Source organism: Podarcis raffonei, chromosome 13 (assembly GCF_027172205.1).
Source record: "Podarcis raffonei isolate rPodRaf1 chromosome 13, rPodRaf1.pri, whole genome shotgun sequence".
Classification (NCBI taxonomy): Eukaryota; Metazoa; Chordata; class Lepidosauria; order Squamata; family Lacertidae; genus Podarcis; species Podarcis raffonei.
Genome location: NC_070614.1, coordinates 48,674,431 through 48,699,214, shown reverse-complemented (window position 1 = coordinate 48,699,214; position 24,784 = coordinate 48,674,431). Strand labels below are relative to the sequence as shown.

Here is a 24,784-nt window from a genome sequence, read left to right as displayed (position 1 = left end):
CAGAGTAGACCCATTGGAGTTAAAAGGGATAATTGAGTTTAATTAATTTCATTAAAAGTAAAGGTAAAGGTACCCCTGCCCGTACGGGCCAGTCTTGACAGACTCTAAGGTTGTGCGCCCATCTCACTTAAGAGGCCGGGGGCCAGCGCTGTCCGGAGACACTTCCGGGTCACGTGGCCAGCGTGACAAAGCTGCATCTGGCGAGCCAGCGCAGCACACGGAAACGCCGTTTAATTAGGTCTACTTTAAGTAGTACTTAGCTGAATACAACACACACACACACACACACACACACACACACACACTGAAGGAAGGCAAAATTATAGCATACATGTTTGAAGGATAAACAACCAGTCCAATAGGTCCAGTTCAAATGGAACACTGGCAGCAAAAGGCCATGCATGTCTAGTCATATATTAGTCCCGTTTAGTTTGATAGGACTTGCTCCCAGCTACATGATGAGACAAAGCGAAGACAAATGCCATCTGTCCAGTCAACCTTTCCCCAAAAGTGAATGGAGAATTATTAAATCCTTGATTGTGCTGGTGATGAAAGAAATTGAAAGAATGGACAGTCTTTTATGTTAGGCAACTTATTGTCCCTCTTCACTTTGTTATTTCACCTGGAATTGGAAAACAACCATAATTAATGTCATGGAAGAAAATAATGTCACACAACCCTCCACTGTTTCACAACCTCCTGTCCTGTCTACCACTGCCATTTTGTGATGTAATAAAGCTGTCTTTGAACAGCATAGGGAGTTTTTTTTTTGTTGGGTGGAAATAATGGTTTGGGGTTCCTGGAAGACTGGAACTGACAGGAGGGTTATCTACATCACTTAGAGTGCTGGATCTGTACAGGTTTTGCTTAAAATTGCTGAAATACAGTCGTACCTCAGAAGTCGAACGGAAACTGTTCCGGTAGTCCGTCCAAGTTCCAAAATGTTCAGAAACCAAGGCATGGCTTCCGATTGGCTGCAGAATGTTTGGGCTCCAAAAAATGTTTGCAAACCTGAACACTCACTTCCAGGTTTGCGGCATTCAGGAGCCAAAACGTTTGAGTCGCAAAGCGTTCAACTTCCATACAGTGAGGGGGAAATGCATTATCAAAGCTCTGAATATTTAATCTGCATCTTTGACAAATATTCCTTCAACTTGTATAACCTGAATGCTTTGCAAAATAATTGTCTTTTCTAGAATCTTGGCTTGGCCTACCCCATGAAGACCATAGTACCTGCATGTTGCTTTTGCATTCTCTCATTTCTCCCTTATCCTGTCTGCTACAAGTGACTTATTACTATTGATCATTTTGCCTATCTCCCTCTGCCCCATATATCTTACCTTGAAGACAGTTACAATGACACTGTAGAAAAGGCTCACAAGGAAAAGGATGATGAAAGTGGAAAGGATTGATGAGATGTTTTGGAGTTCTTCATCGTCATCAGCATCCACGATCACATCTAGATAAGCTTTGGATGATACATGCAGATCAGATTTTTCTGCAGTTTAGAAACATGGGGAGGTCTCAGTGTAGCCAAGCGACACAGGGGACAAAACTGAGTTACATAAAGAGTGTGAGGAGCTGTGGAAAAGATACTTAGGGAGACAAGAGAATTCTTTATTTTGGACTGGGCACAATCAAACATGGATGCTGGCGGGTGACAGGTGGTGCAAGGCGCGCTGATTTAGTGAAGGATTGGAATGGTAGCATGCTGCACCGAGGGGCATCAAATATTGTGAATGGCTTACTGTCTCCTCCTTTGGTTGTGCTGGCAGCATGATGCTGATTTTGCCTCATCTAATATGCAATTAACTCAAAGAGCTGAGCTCACGTTGATGGAGCCATAAATCTTTTAGGAGTTCTGCATGGCATGCCCTGCTGGCTGAAGGGAGTCTAGAAGCCCTTATTCAACATGATGCTCTCTTAACCACGAAGAGCCCTCAGGAATTTTGCAATAACTGCCCACCCAGCCTGGGTGATTTTCTGAGTTGTTCTTGTCGTAACATCGTACACAGGATTGCATTATACAGTAAGTTGCAAGTGTAGCCTGTCTTACTGAGCCTACATCTTTAAAGTAGAATGCAACTTTAACGAATAATGAGTGTACATTAATGATGAAATATACAGGAGGAGATGTCTCAACCATGAGACACATTTATAAGAGTTTATCTTATTATTCGAAGATGGGGATCATTTGGAATTTTTCAACCAATGTTCTGCCACAGAGTATGGATGCCCATCTTCCCAAAATAGCATTCCATTTAGCATTCTGTGTAACACATATGAACCTACAAATGACCTTACATTTGTATCTCAGCTGTCATCAGTACTGTATGTGTGACAAAATGAGAAAAGCTACACTACTATATTTGACTGAGTAGAAGGTTGAACTTTTGTCTTCTGTTCATAAATTCAGAACTCAACCTGCTCCATCATATTGGTGTGACCTATTTTGTGTATGTTATAAAAGATACTAGCCTTTTATCCTGTATATTCTTTTCAGTTTTTATCTCCAGTAATAAGCATGGACATTCTAAACCTTTGTTTATTAGAAGCAAATAGGGGATTCTGTGCAGCAAAGGTGTCAGCAGAACAAACAACTCCAGGTACCTTAGGCAAGTCTCTGTGGGAGAAGGCTGTTCCTGCTCCAGGAGCACTATCCCATTTAACCAGACTCCATATATGAAAGAAACCTAAGAATGAAAAGCACTCAGCTTCCCAAAAGAAATTCATTTGAGCTGCACCTCAACACCAACCAGTACCGAAGAAATCAAAGTGCTCTCCTGGGCTCCACATTCTACTGTGGCTGAGATGCTTGCTGATATTGTTTTTGGCTTTCTACAGCCTACCATTACCAAGAAGGAGTGGGGAATTGTTATGAGTGAGGAGGACAACTTTTGCAACTTTTGCTTAACATGAATGAAAGAATTGGCCTAGTTTTTTTCACAGCCTTGCCTTCCTCAGTGTTGTTTGGAAGAGTGGAAAGGAGGTATGGCACATGGGTGACCTATACCTCCAAACAGGCATGTGTCCCCAGCCTTGTTTATTTTCCTAGCTCCTGATATGCTAGAGGCAACTATGCTTGCTGTCCTGAGACAGTGACTATGGAAAAGGAAATCCTGTGTAAGATCTGCCATGGATTTTTTTTTGGGGGGGAGGGGAGCAGATGGTGGGAAGGCAGGGACACTATATTCTATTTTAAGGAAGAGTGCTGGAGTAGCAGCAGCTCTGGGCCCCTCCAATCTTTTCTGTAGTCCTGTGAGTGACTACATCTCTCTGTAAGGATAGTGGAAGATTTGACCTGGCCAAGGATTCTGAAGGTCAGAGATTTGTGTGCGTGTGTCTGAATGAATTCAATAAATTAGTTCTTGTCAATATTTCTTTTTAAATGTAGTAAGAATGATAGAAGAAGACCCCTGCAGGATCAGGCCAAAGTCCCATTTAGCATTGGGTACTCCCAGTGGTCAACTGGATACATTTGGGGAGCCCATGAACAGGACCTGAATGCAACAGTGGTTCCCACCACCACCAGCAATTGGTATTCAGAGGCAGATTGTCTCCAACAGTGGAGGTGGAATAATAATAATAATAATAATAATAATAATAATAATAATAATACCCTGCCGATTTGGCTGGGTTTCCCCAGCCCCTCTGGGGAACATAGCCATTGTAGGTAGTAGCCATTGTCAATGATAACAAAAGCAAACATAACATTTATTTATTTATTTTGTGTTATATGTTTATATGCCCTGCTTGTTAATGAAGCTCTAGAATCTTCCAACTTTCTTCAGTTCAACTTTCTTCAGTTCAAACTATTGTTTTACTTCAAAGAGATGAGGCCAGTTAATTCTACAACATTCAGGGTACATCACCCCTCTTTTCCTCCACAAATGGCTAATAATTAAACAAATGGAGACACAAGAAGGGAAAGCAGATGCTGGCAGAATTAGGAAGCTGAGAAAGATATGCAGGAGGCTTGACAAGAATGGCTATTGGCAAGTGCTGGCGATGTCGGAGAGCACGAGGGAGACGTTGACAACGGTTGGTTTACCCGTATTCTTGTCTACGGTCTTCTGAGACGTCTGGAGGGGCAACATCTCATGCCCCACCACACAAGTGTAAGTAGTTCCAGAATTCCACTCTTCTGCGTTGACGTTCAACATGCTATAGGCATAATACCGCTTGGGTGCCTTGGACTCCTGGGTGGCTGTGCTAGTGAAGTATTCGGAATCATCTACGGGCTCATCATTCCGCAGCCATTTGACAAAGAACTCACTAGGGGAGAAACCTTTCACCACACAAGTGACGGTGGCTGTTTCCTGCAGAGCCAGCTGATCCGAAGGAGGAGGAAGGATGTAGATATGTGGAGCAGAGGGGTTGCCATCTGGAAGGTTAAAGGAGGGGGGGGATGAAGAGATTATCAAATGCATGGTTTTAAAAGTACATTGCTAACCATCTTGTTTCCTTCCTTTCTTAACCATGACCTCATTTGTATGGTTTGAGACAGTCAGATGAAAACATATAAGATGAATGGCAGAAGTCTTCTAGCAGGTGACCTAGACATTGAACAAAGATGACCAGATGCAATGGCTTTCTAAATCTGGATTTTTATTAAAGCCTGGGATGACATGGTCCACTGCTCTGTGTGTGCATGTACGTAAAAAGAGTGGAAGCACATAAGAGAGACAGAGAGACTATGGTTCACATTCCCACTAAGCCAATGCAGACACATCATCTCTTCATTGCTGATGTGGGCTTAGAATGGGGGCTTCATCTACTCTAAGAGCAGTCTTGTATCATTTATGACCCAATAAGCCACATGGACAATAACAAGGATTTTTGATAGCCCACTAGGGGCTAAATTGTTGTTCTGTTTTGGTTGCCTGTCTGAAAAAGGCACATGAAATGCCACACAATACGTGGCTGGTGGATTGTCTTTGCCTTCGTGGGCACAGCTTGTCCCTAAACAGAAGTCCACAAATACAGTTTCTATGCTACAGATTAGTGTGACCTGAAATTTGCAAACAGAAACCCACATTTGAATTTCTTAAAGTTCACACTGGTTGGCCTCAGTCAGACCATTGTAACTCAGTTTGGTCTACCTCATTAGACATCCAGTGCATTAAAAGGAACTATTAAATTAATAAGTATGAGCAAAAGAAGTACTAACTGAAATTAAAGCAATTGAAATGGAGCCATCTTTAGTTGTGCCAAAGGCTTAGACTCAGGTATCAAATCAACCATTCCCAAAATACTACTCTCCTGATATCTTGGACTATGAAACATATCTGTCCTAGTTAGCATTACCAATAGTCAAAGCTGATAGAAATTTTAGTCCAGAATCGCTGGAGGCCACCAGGTTGGGAAAAATCTATACTTAATGATTGTTAGGGCAGAAGAGAACTATTCTGAGCCTTCTGAAGTCTGGTAAAGCCAAAGTTCTAATAAAGTGACATTGAGCGTTGTTAGCCATTTTTCTAAGATGATATAAAATAGACACCTACCTTGAGGCTTGCGCAGGGATCTGACTTCCATTGAGGGAAATAAAGCTGGGTGAATAATTTTGCATTTGAAAGTTTCCCCTTTGTTCCACTCATCTGCACACACCGTAGCTACTGCATCCTTGAATAGCAGCCCACTGCTTTCTTGTTCTTGGGAAGGTTTAAGGATAGTCTCTAGGGGTTGGCCATCATCTGCTCGTGTCCAGGTGACTTTCAGCTCCTTAAGATCTTGCTCCTCAGGTATGTTCGAAATTCTGCAGGTCAGATTGGCCATCTTGGTTTGGAAAATATCAACAAAGGAAGGCTGGATGGTCTCAACCTTGACAGGCACAAGGAGATCTAAAAAAGAAGAAGAGCATTCAGTTCCACAGCAGACCAACTTCTATTGACACCTCAAAACCTGTTTTTTCTTAATCCCCAACATATAGCTGATTCAATCAATCAATCAATCAGTTTATTACTGTCATAGACCAGCAGTCAGAGAATAGAATATTAAGTGGGTAAAAAACAAAACTGATAATTAAAACAGATAAAAACTAAAAACAAATAAAAACATTCAGTTAAAACAACTGTAAGAGGGTCAGAACTAAAAGACTCGCAGTTAAAACAGACAATTAAAACAGTTCTATTTTTATGGCCAACTAAAATTGAGAATTTCTCCATCCTTTGTGTTCACCATATAGATTGGAAAAGGTATTGTAGATGGGAGTCCTTGCCAGCTGCTGCAGAAGTGTGTTTCCTTAGTGATCCACTGATCTGCCAGATCTAGAGTTTCTACACTGTGCTTTGTAAAACCCCAAATACACAAAGCCTTCATTAGGGGAAATATTAAAAACAAAATACAAGGAGACTTTGTTTTTTGTCTATAAAAATAATGTCAGTGTTGGCTCAGTAGAAAAAAATGGGGGCAATGACTACCGTAATATCTCATGTAACACTAAAACCAAGGTTGGATCTACTCCAGCAGTATCCTAGAATATGCTGAAGGATACTGTTTCTGCAGTATGTGTCTTCAGACCTTTCCCTAGAATCTGTTTAGGTAAGGTAACTCAGTATTCTAGAGCAAGTTCACCTCTGGTTTAGCCTGTAGACATGTATAGATTCTGATGAAATCCTAGATGAGTTTTAGTGAATAAACTAGAATCTCTGTCGTGTTAATCAAGAAATATTCCCAGAATGCAACCAAATATATCGAGTGCTTCTTCCTGAGGACAAGATTAGATCTGCCCCTGTTGCGTTGGAACGGCAAACCAGTTTCTGGATGGAATTTTCAACTTACTGCCACAAATAAGGGGTTTGCTGATGTTCCTTATCCCATTGAATTTCTCGTTGAACACCCATTTAGCATTCTGTTCTCCCAGTGGTCAACTGGATACATTTGGAAAGTCCATGAGCAGGACTTGAATGCAACAGTGGTTGCCAGTGATCGTTATTCAGAGGCAGATTGTCTCCAACCGTGGAGGTGGAATGATAACGATAATGATGATGATGATGATGATGATGATGATAATAATAATAATAATAATACCCTGCCGATTTGGCTTGGTTTCCCCAGCCCCTCTGGGGAACATAGCCATTGTAGGTAGTAGCCATTGTCAATGATAACAAAAGCAACCATAACATTGATTGATTGATTGATTGATTGATTGATTGCTATATGTTTATATGCCCTGCTTGTTAATAAAGCTCTAGATTCTTCCATCATGATGCACCTAATGGACAAAGTTATTTCTGGAAACAGTAAGTCCTGCAGACATAATCATGGATGATTGGGTGTCTAATGATTCTATCACGATGTGAAAATTCCAGATCATATTTGAGTGGGTAGAAGCTTAATTTCTCATCCAATTCAAAGGGGGGTAGAGACCTCATCTCACATTTGTGTGACTGGGAATTAACATTAACCCCCTTATCACCATTTCTAACCACAAGACAGAATTATCTTCTTATGTTTCGATAAACTTTCTTTATTCCAAACTATTGTTTTACTTGAAAGAGATGAGGCCAGTTAATTCTACAACATTCAGGGTACATCACCCCTCTTTTCCTCCACAAATGGCTAATAATTAAACAAATGGAGACACAAGAAGGGAAAGCAGATGCTGGCAGAATTAGGAAGCTGAGAAAGATGTGCAGGAGGCTTGACAAGAATGGCTATTGGCAAGTGCTGGCGATGTCGGAGAGCACGAGGGAGACGTTGACAACAGTTGGTTTACCCGTATTCTTGTCTATGGTCTTCTGAGACGTCTGGAGGGGCAACATCTCATGCCCCACCACACAAGTGTAAGTAGTTCCAGAATTCCACTCTTCTGCGTTGACGTTCAGCATGCTATAGGCATAATACCGCTTGGGTGCCTTGGACTCCTGGGTGGCTGTGCTGGTGAAGTATTTGGAAGCATCCACGGGCTCATCATTCCGCAGCCATTTGACAAAGAACTCAGGAGGGGAGAAATCTTTCATCAAACAAGTGACGGTGGCTGTTTCCTGCAGAGCCAGCTGATCCGAAGGAGGAGGAAGGATGTAGATATGTGGAGCAGAGGGGTTGCCATCTGGAAGGTTAAAGGAGGGGGGAATGAAGAGAATATCAAATGCATGGTTTTAAAAGTATCTTGTTTCCTTCCTTTCTTAACCATGACCTCATTCGTATGGTTTGAGAGAGTCAGATGAAGACATAAGATGAATGGTAGAAGTCTTATATCAGGTGACCTGGACATTGAGCAAAGATGACCAGATGCAATGGCTTTCTAAATCTGGATTTTTATTAAAGACTGGGATGACATGGTCCATTGCTCAGTGTGTGCATGTACTTAAAAAGAGTGGAAGAGCATAAGAGAAACGGAGAGACTATGGTTCACATTCCCACTAAGCCAATGCAGACACATCATCTCTTCATTGCTGAGGTGGGCTTAGAATGGGAGCTTCATCTACTCTAAGAGCAGTCTTGTATCATTTATGACCCATTAAGCCACATGGACAATAACAAGGATTTTTGATAGCCTACTAGGAGCTAAATTGTTGTTCTGTTTTGGTTGCCTGTCTGAAAAAGGCACATGAAATGCCACACAATACGTGGCTGGTGGGTTGTCTTTGCCTTCGTGGGCACAGCTTGTCCCTAAACAGAAGGCCATGAATACAGTTTTGATGCTGCAGATTAGTGTGACCTGAAATTTGTGATCAGAAACTAAGTGGTGAAATATTTTTGCTTTGGAAGTTGGAAACCCACATTTGAATTTCTTAAAGTTCACACTGGTTGGTCTCAGTCACACCATTGTAACTCAGTTTGGTCTATCTCATTAGGCACCCAGAGAAATAAGAGGAATTATTAAAATAAGAAGTGTGATAAAAAAGTACTACCTGGAATTAAAGCAATTGAAATGGAGACATCTTTAGGTCTGCCAAAGCCTTAGACTCAGGTATCAAATCTGAGATTCCCAAAATGCTACTCTCCTGATATTTTGGACTATGAAAGATATCTGCCCTAGTTTGCATGACCAATAGTCAAAGGTGATATTTTTATTTTTTAACAATTTTTCAGTTTATTCATATGCTGAAAAACATATATGCCATATAAACAAATAACAAATAAAGATAACAAAATAGAAGAAAGAAAAAGAGGAAAGGGGGGGGGAAAGAATGCTAAAAATAAACATATATCTAAAAAATAGGCGATATATGTAACCAAATATTCATATCCATTAGAAATTTTAGTACAGAATAGCTGGAGGACACCAGGTTGGGGAAAATCTATACTTAATGATTGTTGGGGCAGAAGAAAACTATTCTGAGCCTTCTGGAGTCTGGTAAAGCCAAAGTCCTTAAAAAAAGTGACATTGAAGGTTGTTAGCCATTTTTGTAGGATGATGTAAAATAGACACCTACCTTGAGGCTTGCGCAAGGATCTGACTTCCATTGAGGGAAATAAAGCTGGGTGAATAATTTTGCAGTTGAAAGTTTCCCCTTTGTTCCACTCATCTGCATGCACCGTAGCTACTGCATCCTTGAATAGCATCCCACTGCTTTCTTGTTCTTGGGACTGTTTAAGGATAGTCTCTAGGGGTTGGCCATCATCTGCTCGTGTCCAGGTGACTTTCAGCTCCTTAAGATCTTGGTCCTTAGGTATGTTCGAAATTCTGCAGGTCAGAATGGCCGTCTTGGCTTGGAAAATATCAACAAAGGAAGGCTGGATGGTCTCAACTTTGACAGGGACAGGAAGATCTAAAAAGAAGTAAGAAGAGCATTCAATTCCACAGCAGACTAACTTCTATTGGCACCTCAAAACTTGTTTGCCCTTAATCTCCAACATATATCTGATTCAAACATCCAATGTACAGAAGAGTTCTATTTTTATGGTCAACTAAAATTGAGAATTTCCCCATCTTTTGTGTGCACCATATAGATTGGAGAAGGTCTTGTAGATAGGAGTCCTTGCCAGCTGCTGCACAAGTTTGTTTCCTTAGTGATCCACTGGTGTGCCAGATCTAGTGTTTCTACACTGTGCTTTGTATAAACCCAAATACAAAAAGCCTTCATTAGGGGAAATATTAAAAACAAAATACAAGGAGACTATGTTTGTTTTTTGTCTATAAAAATAATGTGAGTATTGGCTCAGTAGAAAAAAATGGGGGCAATGACTGCCATAATATCTCATGTAACACTAAAACCAAGGTTGGATCTACTCCAGCAGTATCCTAGAATATGCTGAAGGATACTGATAATTCAGTATTCTAGAGCAAGTCCTCCTCTGGTTTAGCCTGTAGACATATATAGATTCTGATGAAATCCTAGATGAGTTTTAGCAAATAAACTAGAATCTCTGCTGTGTTAATCAACGAATATTTCTGGAATGCGACCAAATATATTGAGTGCTTCTTCCTGAGGACAAGATTAGATCTGCCCCTGTTGCGTTGGAACGGCAAACCAGTTTCCGGATGGAATTTTCAACTTACTGCCACATATAAGGGGTTTGCTGATGTTCCTTATCCCATTGAATTTCTTGTTGAACACCTTGCAGGAAAACTTCTTGCCGTTGTCCCAGTCTCTCTTGGTGACTGTTAGCTCACTCCTCAGGCTGTGATTGCATTTTGAGGTTGAAATGGTAGTGGGGCCATCCGATTCAAGAACTGCTTCATCCCTCAGCCACTGGAGCGTGGTTTTCTCAGTGTGCAGATTAATAGCATTGCAGGTGATGGTGGCATTTAAGGGGGACCCCACAAAATCCATTAGGCGTGGTGTGCTGATGATAATGTTAGGTGGAGTGGCTGGGTTCAGTGCTTGAGAAGGAAGGAAAACAGTGCAAAGTAACTGTTTCATCGCAGATGAATCCAGCAACCCAAGGGTAAGATATACAACTGGAGGTATTCCTATCTGGAGAGATCTGCAGACCAAATTCACGAGATTGTCTTCTAGCAGATTGTGTGCCTGGCCTACTCTAGAGAAGCACGTTCACATTAAATCAACTGGAGCAGGGCTTCATTTGAGGCAAACCAAATGTGAGTTGGGTTCAGCCTGCAGAGGCAGGGCGCAGCCTCAGAACAAATTTAAGAGTAAAAACAGAGAAGGTAAAGAGTTCATTTCCCAAGCTACAGGGTAGTCATATGCATAGTCTTTGTTGCTGAATAGGAGGAAACATCAGTCAGGTTTTTGTTGGTTTGACATTTGCTCCAATTCAGCAGTGAAGAGCAGTTTTTGTCTGGGGAAAGGAAAATTGCTCGGACCCATGCTTTCTAGACATGGGACAAGGGGAAGGGGAAAGAAACACTATTTCTCATCTTAAATCAAGGGCAAGTTTCTCTCCTCTCCTTTCTCTCCTTGAAATAAATAAATAAACATCCAATGCAGGAATGTCTTAGTTCTGAACTGGACTTACATAACTGTTCATTGTGTCAAGAAGATAAAATGATGTACTGTATAGCACTTTAGGAACTAGGTAGTTAATTGGATGCAAGATACATACTTGATGCTAATCTCCTGGTTTGTGTTGCTGTTGGCTGCTGGGTAATGTTGTTTTTTGAAAGAAAGAAAGAAAGAAAAGACAAATAAATTCACTTACGCTGACGAACCACTCGTACTGTCCTGGTTGTTGCATAGTGAGCAGCTGTGCAATAGAAGGGATTGAAATTGCTCCAAGCAGTAGCAGAAATAACCGCCTGGGAGCTTACGGTGAGAGCCCCATTGGACCTGATGGAAGAAAATTTCTTAATCTCGAAGGTCTCGCCAGTGGCATTGCTCCAGGAGAAAGCGACTGGGTCAGGCAGGAAACCCTTGGCCAAACACCCAATGGTGATATTTCCATCATTTGTAATGAACTCAGAAGATGGAATAAGTGGGAAAACGGTGGGGGCAACTGGAGGATCTGTGGGAGAGAAGAAAAACAAAAGGATAGAGTGTTTTTGGAAGATGTAAAATCTTCAGCTGAGATTGGCTATCTGAAAGGTAATGAACTATTGTTTTGTAGAGAAAGAAACATTAACGTATGTGTGCTATTGTTGAGATGAGTTATTCTGATGCTGTTTTTCTGACCACAAGAGGCATGTTTCAGGGTCCTGAGGTATCACCTTATTTCTGTTTTTAGTTCTCAACTGCTCAACTGCTTCTTGGTCTTCATTGTTAATATGGAATATGGGGCAGGGAGTAGGGGAAACTTGGTGTGCCTTACAGGATTGTCAAAGCGTTTCTCATGACTTTGGGCATGTAGGACAAGGCAAAGAATGTGGTACCTGTCAGATATTGCCAGATTACGAATCCCACCACTGGGCATGTCGGCTGGGAATGATGAGAACTGGGGCCTAACAACATCTGAAGGGCACCACACTGGCTACTCTTAATGTGTATTAAGAGTATATAATATTTCTATTTTCTTTCTAGCGCACTATCCAGGAGGGCAGTGAGACTGAAGTGTCCACAGACCGTGTTGACACTCCCAGCTATAAAGAGAAATCTCACTCAGGTGATAAACAAACAAAAAATGAAAAAAGGACTGAAATAGCAACCGCCCCCACTCCAAAGAGCATTACAAGGACTAAGAACGTTCACAGAATGTTTTTTATTTAGAGAATTATGACCCCCTTCAAGCTCAAAGAAAGAATGATAAGATTTGTAGACAAAGTACTCCTCTGATTCTACCCATCACCCTCTTGAAAACCCTTCCAGCTACACACAGGTAAAGTCTCTAGTGGGCTAAAACACCCTGGATTGTGCATGTGCAATGGGAAAGCCAGTTTCCTCAGCCTCACCATGCTTAAGTATTTGTGCTTCTTCAATTTTCCAATGCCACCTATTCACTCGGAATGTTTGAGAACTTCCTAGTAGCTGGTAGTGGGGATTTAGGCATGAGATGGGAACCCTCACTCTTTACAGGGTGAGCTTTTAGCCAAGGTTGTTGGCTTATGAAAGGAGATGTTGTGTACATCAGGGAAGACTGATGCTTACACTGGGGTCTTAAAGGTGCTTGCTGTTGGAGTGTTGGAGTTCGTAAATTTATGCCTGCAGATGAAAAGCCAAGTCATGGCTGATTAAGTGTAAATGCTTGCATCTACAGCTTGAGGTCATGAGCTCAAGGAACCTGTGCCACAAATGACACAGCACATGAGAGAGTATAACTAGCCTTGTGTTTGTAACAAGTAGTGTGACTTGCTGGAAGGTAACATTCCTGTGTTGGATCTCTGGCAGAAAGTGTTTTTCCTGGAAAGACTTTAGTTGCTCTATTCTGAGAGGCAGACAGAGGCAGAATCACTTTATACTTGTACATAGTTGTTCTTTTAGCTGTCAGTAAAATACACTGTTGCTGACCTTACTGAACTGTCTGGCGTATTTTTTTCTGCAAACAATGTCCTGGGTTCAATTGAACACTTCACTTGGTGTGCTAACTGCACTCTGCCCATGCCTCAACAGAATAAAGACTCAAGCAATGCTGTTGCTGACATCCCCTAAACCTCCACCCCAGCCATCTATGTCTACAATCCTTGGGTTTATTTACTCACAAGATTGACTTACACCACATGCGCCCGCCTGACCTACAGAATCAGCACTATTACACTCATTCTGCAGTTGTAAAAACACACACATTTAAAATTGGCATTGGACTCCCTTCCTAATCACAGCAGGCAGATGCAGTTGCTTTGTAATCTTCATCTAGTAAGAGCTTGGCATAGTGCAGCCTCTGAAACAAACTCAGCCCCTGGCTCCCTTCTGCTGATCTGCACCAGATAAGTATTAATATTCAGGCCTCAGCTTTCCTCTGGTCTTTTCCTCACATCTCTCTTTTCAGCTCATTTCCCTCTAGCTCAACTGCGAAAATTAACTCCTCACTTTATAACCTGCAGCCAATCCGAGTCTGCTATCACCCAGACCAATCAGAATGAACTTACCTAATGCACCTCCTAATCAGTGCTATTTTTCTAGGAAAAAAGAGGTGCCAGAACTTGTTTTCTTAGAATGGCAATGGCACCCACCTAAGAGGTGCCAGAACTGAGTTCCGGCTGAAAAAAAGTAAGTCCTGCTCCTAACACATTCTCCCTTTTCTCAGAGTCTGCCCCCATGTATTTACTGCTAAACAGGCTTGCAGCATAGCAATAAAGCAAAGCACAAGTCCTTGAGCTTTGACAGTCACGGGAATATCAGAATATATTTTCCTTCAAAACATATACACATAGACAATATTTCTTTACATTGTGTGGATAAAACAAAGGTCTGGAGTTGTGTCCCAGGAGGCACACTTTCTTCATCCCCAAACTCTCCCATGCAATGTACAAAGGGATTTTAAAACACTTTTTATGCTGTACTACTGCAATTTATTTCGGTGAGCAGTATCTTGCTCACTTAGCAGCCACATGCATGGAAGAACTGTGCACAGTTCCCTCTGCTGTCTTTGGCCCCAGAGGACCAGCAGAAACCTTCCCAAAGAAGGGACTTGGTTGTGATGCTTGCTCACCTCCTAGCTAAGCATTAAATCTCTGGGGTTACTGAGTGAGTTACAGAGCTCAGATGTCCCACAACTGTTTCAGGGATGGTGCTGAAGGCTTGTGTGTCTTGGCTGAGTGTGCCAAGCTTTGGGGAGGCTGAGACATGACCAGCTGCTCCTCTTGGCCTTCCTGATGCCATTCATATCTCTCAGATAAGCATCCCAGACTCAATCGAGAGAATCTCCAGATAGGACTGAATACACTTCTGGGCTGAAAGGCGTTGCCAGTCAGTGTACGCAATACTGAGCTAGATGGACTAAGTTGTCTGACTCAGTATAAGGCTGCTTCCTGTATCCCTAGGACACCCTGAATTGCTCTCTGTGCAAAGCAATAGGTTCCTGAGCTGGGGGAATCTCAGGTGGAGTTCACCTTGAGGCATTGGGGGGAATTTGGGGGTCTTTGTAAAAGAGCCCCTTTAATGAGACACTGGGGTTCTGTTAAAACCCCTTGGCTCACAAAAGCTCCCTTTTGTCCACAAGAGACACAAACAGCCGAATTTGCTGCTTCGTTGCTGGAGACACCAAAAGATAGGATAAGGGCAGCATTTGGGAGTGAACCAGCTATGCTAGCTAAATTAAGGCTACAACTCCCTCTTAGTAGGCATGTAGCTTCAGAACTTTGTCTATGCAAGCATTTTTTAGTAAGCAACAAAGGGGCTACCAAGGGCTGGCACGTCGAGGTGCAGGCCGGAAAAGTGATATCCAGTGGGTTTTTGCCAGCTATCCTTTGCAGATGTTTGGGGGCTCTGTATGTATGTAATCTTTGTGTGTAAATCCTATAAAAAGTCTTACTGGACAACGCCCAGTGTTCAGATTTTGGGAAATATCCCACTGAATCAGTTAGTTTGTGCAAACTAATAAACGCTGGGTTCTCACTCCTGAGTCTCACTGGCAAGAACCAGGAAGAACAGGTTTTTTTTTTACCTGCAGCAACCTGAGTTGCATGCGACTATCCCAGCTGTATGGTGGGACTGGAGGTGTGGAAAACCTCTCTGCACTTTCCCAGCTTTTGCAAAGTTAGCTTAAGGCCTATCCAAAAGCAGTGCTTTGGGGGAGAGGGGTAAGGAGACCTAGTGCTCTTCACTGGGCTGAATGGAAAGGGCGGCACATATTCCAGCTGAAGGCTGGGCTTCCATTAACTGTGGTGAAGGAAAGAAGCTGGTTGTTACCTTTGAGATTTACTGAAAGTTACCACTGAGCTCAGATCTTGCGTACCTGCCAGTAGTGTTGCAGGCTGTACTTCAAGTGCCCTATCCACAATCTCTGCCTTTACTGAAGCCAGGAGACACACAGCTCTCCTAGCTGAGAATTTGATTTCAAGGAGGCTGGATACCCGAGCTCTCCTACAATCTTCCTACCAGCTCATGAGTTGGATGGTGCCCTTCTTTGAAGCCCAATGCTTAGCTTGAAAGCTTTTTCATCCCAGCTTAGCACAGAGCTTTTGAGAAGAGAAGGGTATGACCCCAGTAGTAGTTCTTAGCCTCTGCAAATTTGCAGCTGAGTGTGGACCCAACACTTCCCAAGGTGACCACCAGCCAGAGAGATAGTTATAGCTCGGGTATAGCTGCTGTAGATCCAAATGGCTTGTATGACCCTCCGTTGAGCACTGAGATCCTAGCAGATCCTAGGAGCTTACCCCATGATTGTTCCCAAAGGCACGGCTGAGCTGAAGCCTTCCCGAGCTCAGCAATGAGCTTCAGAAAGACACTGGCTTCTCCCTCAACCCCTGCGCTATCTGCAATAGTCTAAATAGCTTGCATTTATCCCAGCTCAGAAACCAGTTGCAGAGAAACTATGGGGATGCCAGGAGAATTTCCCATCCTCCTCAGCAAAAAAAACACCCAGCTCTGCTGCTACAGAGCCAAAATATTTGGTGCATTGCAAGGTTGTATGCTTCAGAGAAGCTAGGTGGATTTTAGGATGTTCTCCATTATTTCCAAAGCCACAGCCAAAGGGGGAGGAGAGCACTGCCCACCTTTTTCCTAGGTGAACACAGGACTTTAGAGAGCCTTTGATTGCTCTCCTACAGATGCTGCTGCTGTTTGAAAGGTTTGGTGCTGTTTCCGCCAAGCAGTGACTATCAGAGCAGCTAGAAGGTTGCTAGGTGCTTCCCTGAACATTTCCAAAGCTGCAAAGGATCAGGGAGCCACCTAGACCTTGCATACTCCACTCCCAGCTGAGCACTGGATGCTAGAGAAGTTCCAACTGCTTTTCTTGCAGCAGTGCCAAGCTGAGAAGGCTGTTTTTCCAGTTACTCTCCAGTCTCTCTTATGCTCAGCAGGCAGATGGCAATAAGCAAGCCTTAAAGCAGGAAGCAGTAATCAATGCGAGAAACCAGAACTCAAATGGAAATACTAGTATTTATGCTCAAGCCTACAGTGGTACCTCAGGTTACATACGCTTCAGATTACATACGCTTCAGGTTACAGACTCCGCTCACCCAGAAATAGTACCTCGGGTTCAGAACTTTGCTTCAGGATGAGAACAGAAATCGTGCAGCGGCGGCGCAGCGGCAGCAGGAGGCCCCATGAGTTAAAGTGGTGCTTCAGGTTAAAAACAGTTTCAGGTTAACAACGGACCTGCAGAACGAATTAAGTTATTAACCCGAGGTACCACTGTATTACAAAAAGTTCCCTTTGACTTACCCCATCAAAGGCTGTCATTAAATGGTTGAGGCAGCCAGGTTCAAGCCACCACGGTCTGTTTCTTTGGGAAAGTCATCTCTGCTGTATGAAGCCTTCAGAGTTTTCCCTAATGTTCACAGAAACTGCCCTCCAAAAGAAAATTGTAGATTGTGATGTCCTTGGGACTAACATGATGGTTTTAAAACAGATGCAGTACATTGTTGTGGTTGAGTGATGTCTGGGGTACGGGCTATAATTGGAATCCCAAGATGCCCACATGAAGGTTGGCTCAGAGACAACTTCCTCTTTCCCTATTATAGTTTGTCTTGCCTTGTTTGCTTGTTTTCAAACTTCAGAAATTTGGTTGGTGGGAAAATCTGGCAAAACAGCCTCCCTCCATGTTCACACACCCTACCCTCTAACATTATTTATTTAAGAAATGAATAAAATCCTGATTTATCACTTGCTGAAAAGAGTTGTATAAGCAAAGTATATGTGATAAAGAAACCTACTATTCCAGAGCATTAAAAACACTGAAAGCAGATACCTCAGGCAGGACTAGGCCTCACTCCCAGAGGCCTTGAATTTATTTTTATTATCTAATTCCATATCACTTTTCAGTGCCGCCAAACACTTTCCAATTTTCATGTCATGGAACTGGGAGGGTGCAATTTTCCCCAGGTTGCTTTGGCGTCAAGACGCTCACATGAAGAAATCACTTCCAACTGAGCAAACTCTTTGATGCACATCACCTCCTGTACCATTCTGAGGAGTTTTTAAAAAGTCACTCCTCATGTGGAGGGAGTCCTGCCCTTGGGCAAGATGATTTTGGGTGCCATCAAAGATGGCAGAATGGCGAATGGAATGTTTCCCCGAAGTACCATTTGTGGTGACATTTCCTGTCCAAGCATAATCAGTGTTAATGGGAGCTGTTGAATTATGCTCCATGCTAATCCATCGGAGGAAAAATACCATTTTAGTTTGCAGTTTTCATGAATGCATGCGGCGATGGGCAGGAAAAGAGCAATGGAACTGGCACTTTCAAAGTGACGGCCTGGCACAGTGGAGGCGGGAAGTCGTGGTGAGCCCTCCATCCCTACCCCATGCCCTCCTGAGGCAGGGGAAGGAGGAAGAGAGAGTGTCTTAGTTCTGTCACTAACCCCTAAAAATGACTCTGTGTGACATACCCTCCAGCATTCCTCAGATGAAAACATCCCTATTTTCATCTGAGGCATGTTGCAGAGTATGCTATGTACACAGAGACAGGCAACATTGTGTATGTGGTCATCTAACTACACAACAGAAGACAGAAGACAGAAGTGCCTGGCGTTCTCTGGTCCATGGGTTCACGAAGAGTCGGACACCACTAAACGACTAAACAACAACAAACTACACAACAGGTACATGTTTTCTCCATGCCAAACCTGATTTTTTTTTTGGGGGGGGGAGGGAATAACAGGTGTGGAGAAAATTTGCCACCTGGGTAGAAATGGTAAATCTGGATTTCTCCTCCAGGAATGAGTAATGGCTGCTGCTAGTGGGAGTGAATGTGGTTATCTAGGCCTCTGTCTGGCCTTTGTGACTCTCCCAAGGCCACCCAGTTATGACCCACCTTTTCACTCTCTTCAGGTGCTTTTGATTGGCTGGAATATGTGATAATGTAATAGCGTACAGTCTGGCCCTGAATTGGGTTCCTCCTGGATTGCCATTGAAAAGGAGTGGCACAAGGGGAAAACAGCTCAAATATGTGTTTTCTAGGCATGGCACAAGCAGGAGTGTGGATGCGTCCTAACTTTCAAAAGCTAAAGTATAATCTGCTATTGAAAGATGTTAGAAAAGACTTAAAGACTTGGACGCAGACAGATCTATCATGGACTGGCCGTATTCCACAATGAAATTGATGGTTGTCCCAAGGTTTTTATTTTTGTTTATCCATTTTTCTCCATTTATCTATCCCCAGGCTTGTTCAAAAACTGGCAAAAGCTGTTCATCCAATTTGTATATTTAGGGAGACATCTGAGGCTGAGATCCTCAGTCATATACCATTGTACACAAAAATGTTCTGAAGTCCATCTTCAACCCATTTGTTGCAGCCAACTCCTGTGTATGGCATAAAAGGTATTTGCATCTAGCACCTCCAATCTCCTCTCTGAGCCCATTCATACTACAACCTCTGTTCCACTCCGAGGAGGGAGGTTTAATATATAATGTTTGGAAACATGCAGGGTTGTACAGTCTGGAAGGTGTTTTTTCTTAATGATGGCGGCATGCACCTGATAGGCGAATAAGTTATACATGAATTAGGGAACAGAAAGATGTGATTGCTGTCAGGAGCTTGTTCTACATTCGAGTAGGACACTGGCAGAGACACATGCCCAGCTGGCATGTTCTCTCCCGCCTGGTCGATCGTTCAGGAGCTTCATTAGCTTTCTTCAGCCCGAACAGCACAGCAACCAATGCCAACAGACACCGACACACTTAGGGATCCGCAGAGTCTTCGCAGCTTGCGTAACAGACCTCAGCAACTCAGCATTTTGGCTAATCTACTTTATTTGCATATAAACACACACGGAGCACTGCAACATGGCTCCCTCTCTCTCTAGTATCAGACAGCAAAGAAAAAACAAAGGACAATAGTCCCACTTCACAGAACACAGTAACACAGTAACACAAACACCCTGTCTCCGTCACTTCCCACTTTGTGGAGTCAAAACATACACCATCATGTGAAAGACAGCAATCATGGAACAGGAATTCTAACAATGGCTGCACTTGTACCAGGCACTTCACTTCATCTTGAACCCAACAATTAGTCCACAAGCAACCATGTCTTTAGCAACATTGGGAAATTTGATTCTCAACACGAATCTGACTCTGAAAAAGATGTTATCTACAAAATACTTGGTGATCTCTAATTAGGTCTGATTGATTCAACAAAGCAAGTTTGGAAGTTGGATTTGTGAATAGAGATGGAGAAAGCAGAGGGGTGTAATACGTGGGCCAAAAACGCCACTAAGGTCTGTCTCCAGTAATATCAGAGAAAACACACTCAAAATTCTGCCTTGGTGGTATTTAACTCCACAAAAGGGCAGTCACATGGACCCATCCTCCTCTCCCCTGTGATGGAGTCGGTACCCTCCATCAGTCCCTGACTGTATATGGTAAGTGGTTGACATGTAGCAAACACCAACCATTCTGGATGAATATTTTCAATGAAATAAATCTCATAACACAACAGACTGTGTATTGCACACCACAGTTGGCTTTAATGAGCACCTTTATCGAGCATTGATAAAGACCTACAACACAAAGAACTAATTACATTCCTCCTTGTGGTGGCTTTGCAGCATATTGTGCAGAAATGGAAAAATCTGGGTCATCTTCAACTCTCTCCGTGGAGACAGAACATGTGGATGGTAGCACTGATGGAGAAACTAGCTAAGTATGTTAAAGTATTAAACGTTCCTCAAGACTCAGATGACTTTATAGAAGCATGGCATCCACTCTTAACCTTTTCTAACAACAACAACAAAGGTATCTGGCATCTGCCAGCTACCCATGTTCACCTGTGGTGTACAGTGGTACCTCAGGTTACAGACGCTCCAGGTTACATACGCTTCAGGTTACAGACTCTGCTAACCCACAAATAGTACCTCGAGTTAAGAACTTTGCTTCAGGATGAGAACAGAAATCACACGGCGACGGCGTGGCGGCAGCGGGAGGCCCCATTAGCTAAGGTGGTACCTCAGGTTAAGAACAGTTTCAGGTTAAGAACGGACCTCCAGAATGAATTAAGTTCTTAACCCGAGGTACTGCTGTAATGCATTTTGCTGGCATTGCCGCCTGCTCCATTATGGGGATAGGGAATTCTTTCTTTCTATTTGTTCTTGGGAAGCTCCTTTAAAAAAAACTTTTCAAGAGATAAAGCTTTTTTTAGTCATAAAAAGGGTTTTCTTGAATAAACTGAACCCTTTCTTGCCTCTGGATGCAATGTGGGATACACTTAAAACTAGAAAAGTAGATACAGTAACAGTAATGTAAAACGTTCATAAGAAATGTAAGCTTAATGTACAACAGGAGTAAAGGCAAACATTCTGTTTGGTATATGTGGTACAATACTCTGTCTACTGCATTCAGAGTTGAAATTGCAATATCCTCTTTTGGGGTTTAGACTAGGTAGGCAAAAATAGCCAAAATGAAATATGACCACAACAGAGTCACAGCGATGGGTGGTATGCAATGCTAGTCCTAAATCAGAGTAGACGCATTGTAGTTAAAAGGGATAATTGAGTTTAATTAATTTCATTGTTGTTGTTGTTTAGTCGTTTAGTCGTGTCCGACTCTTCGTGACCCCATGGACGAGAGCACGCCAGGCACTTCTGTCTTCAATTAATTTCATTAGGTCTACTTTAAGTAGTACTTAGTTGAATACAACACACACACACACACACACACACACACACACACACACTGAAGGAAGGCAAAATTATAGCATACATGTTTGAAGGATAAACAACCAGTCCAATAGGTCCAGTTCAAATGGAATACTGGCAGCAAAAGGCCATGCATGTCTAGTCATATATTAGTCCCATTTAGTTTGATAGGACTTGTTCCCAGCTACATGATGAGACAAAGCAAGACAGAAATGTCATCTGTCCAGTCAACCTTCCCCAAAAGTGAATGGAGAAATATTAAGTCCTTGATTATGCTGCTGATGAAAGAAACTGAAAGAATATACAGTCCTTTATGTTAGGCAACTTATTGCCCATCTTCAGATGACCCTTCACTTTGTTATTTCACCTGGAATTGGAAAACAACCATAATTAATGTTTGCCTGTACAAAAATAAAGCCGTATAGCCCTCCACTCTTTCACAACTTGCTGTCCCATTCATCACTGCTATTTAGTGATGCAATAAAACTCTATTCCAGTAGCATGGGGAGATACTTTTATTGGGCAATCAGAACTGGCAGGGCTCATCTTCCTCACTCACAGTTAGATGGTTAGATCTGCAGAGGGTCTATATGCAACTGCTGAAATAAAATATCCACACAGTGAGGGGGAGAGTTTAATCTACATTTCTGAAAAATAGTCCTATGTTTACATGATATACACACATGACTTGTCTAAGAATAATAGTCCTTTGACTTATATAACCCTAACGCTTTGCAAAATACAGTGGTACCTTAGTTTACAAACTTAATTCGTTCCGGAAGTCTGTTCTTAAACCAAATCCATTCTTAAACCGAGGCGTGCTTTCCCTAATGAGACCTCCTGCTGCTGGTGCCCTTCCATTGTTCAGTTTCCGTTTGTAGACCGAGGTAAAGTTTGCAAACTGGAACACTACTTCCAGTTTTGCGGAGTTCGTAAACTGAAACATTCATAAACAGGATTGTTCTTAAACCGAGGTACCACTGAATCATATTTTCTTGAACCTTAGCTTGGTCTCACCCCCTTGAAAACCATTGTAGTTTCTTACCCTACCAGCTATAAGTGAGTTACTATTAGTCCTCAGTTGCAAAGCATGATCAAAGGCCTCTTGCTTCAGAACCCCCTCTTGCATTTTACCTTGATGACAGTCACGGTGACACTGTAGAAAAGGCTCACGAGGAAGAAAATGATGAAAGTGGAAAGGATGGATGACAGGCTTTCGAGCTCTTCATCGTCGTCAGCATCTATGAACCCATCTAGGTAAGCTTTGGACAATACATGCAGGTCAGATTCTTCTGGAGTTTAGAAAGATGGGGACGTCTCAGTGTAGCGAAGTGACACAGGAGAGAAAAGTAGGTTACTTTTGCGGGGAAAACTGGGAAAGGAATGTGAAACAGGCACACTGAGAAACAAGACAATTCCGTCTTTAGACTGGGCACAATCCAGTCTTGACAATGCCATGTGGCATGTGGAGTCGGGGATAGGCAGGGGAAAGAGGAGTTGATTTAGCGAAGGGATGGAATGGTGACATGCTGCACCAAAGGACAAAATGTTGCAAACGCTTTAGTATCTCTGCCTTTGGTTGTGCTAGCAACATGGCGCGGATTTGGCCTATATCCAACATGAGCTGAGCTCATGTTGAGGGAACTATAGCACTTTTAGGAGTTCTGCATGGCACAGCTTGCTTGCTGAAAGGTGTTAAGGAGTCCTTGCTCCAAATGATGCTCTCTAAACCACATAGAGCCCTCAGTAGTCTTGCAATAACTGACCACCCGGCCTGAATGATTTTTGTGTCGTTCATGACAGCATTGGATATTGTACTGTATTATAAGTTGCAAGCAGAGCCTACCATACTGTTTTTGGTTAAAAAAATTTTTTTTTACAGTGTTTAGGATCCGTGAGTAGACAGTAATATTAAAATGCACTCTTCAGAGGGAAGAGATGTCTCAGCCTTGAGGTGCATTTTTGAGAGTTTATCTTATGAATCACACATGGGTTTCATTTGGAATTTTCCAACCAATGGTCTGCTGCAGAATATGGCTCTCTACCTTCCGAAATGATTGAATGCTTTAGCATTCTGTGCAACACTTATGAACCTACAAATTGCCTTCCAATGAGTATCTCAATTGTTGCTAGTAGTGCAGATGAGATGGAATGAGAGATAAAGTAGCCTGCCCAAAGCCACAGTATTCTTTGTAACTGGGGCAAAGGTTGAACTTACATTTATAAATTCAGAAGTCAGCTCATTCCGTTATACTGGTGTGCTGTATCTTGTGAACATGAGTGCAGTTACTAGCCTCACCTACTCCCTGTAGATTCCTTTCAGATTTTATCCTCAGCAAAACAAGTGCACAATCTAAACCTTTCTTTAACAGAGGCAGATGGAGGGTTTAGCGCAGTAAGGTGTCAGTAGAACAAATTACCCAAGTCACATGCTACAGGAGAAGGCAGTTCCCACTCCAGGAGCACTAACTATCCAATTTAACCTGTCTCCAAATATGAACGGAAGCTGAGCATCAATAGAATCTATCTGTTCCCAAAATAAATTGCATTGGGCTGCAACTCATTACCAAGAAACAATGACTGAAGTTATCAAGGTGTTCTCCATAGCCTCCACATTCTGCTGTGGACTGAGATGCTGCTCAGTTACTCCTCTGCTGTCTACATCCACCATTTCCAAGAAGGAGTGGGAAATGTTTCGGAGTGGGAAGGACAATGCCTGCACTTTTGTCAAACTGAAATGAAACAACTGGCTTAGTTTTGTCCTATGTGTCTCTCTTGCTGTGCATTGGGAGAGAATTAAAGAGTATTGGTGTGCAACTGGTATTCAGAGACATATTGCCTCCAATAGCGGAGGTGGAGCACAGCCATTGTGGGTAGTAGCCATTGTCAGCCATAACAAATGCAACCATCACATTTTTCTTTACTTTGTACTAGTAGAGGTTTAGATTACTTCCTATCTTAATGAAGCTCTAGATCTTTTCATCACAATGGACAAAGTGATTTTTGGAAATTGCAATGCTACATTTTTCAAGTTTTAGATGATCACGGACAAAGTGATGATCCTTTTTTTAGATATATACTCTAGCTTTGCCAAAGAAACCACAAAAATGGAATTCACTGACACATGGGAAACTTCTCTGATGGCATCAATGCCACCATTATCATATTGTGCATTTGGAACTTGTTAAATGTGTGCTGTGGTGAACATAAATGGAAGCATCCAGTGCCCTAGGTCCACCTAAATTGTGATTGTTTATGCACACAGGT

General features: G+C 42.5%; 1 gene segment (V, D, J or C); it reads right to left on the bottom strand.

The window, feature by feature from the left end:
• Positions 1 to 243: 243 nt before the first annotated feature.
• Positions 244 to 11,631, bottom strand: LOC128400586 (Ig mu chain C region-like). The segment is given in 8 exon segments: positions 244 to 622; positions 1,341 to 1,498; positions 4,052 to 4,384; positions 5,505 to 5,840; positions 7,718 to 8,050; positions 9,381 to 9,716; positions 10,448 to 10,771; positions 11,551 to 11,631. Coding segments are annotated over 7 exon segments (1,779 nt in total).
• Positions 11,632 to 24,784: the final 13,153 nt, after the last annotated feature.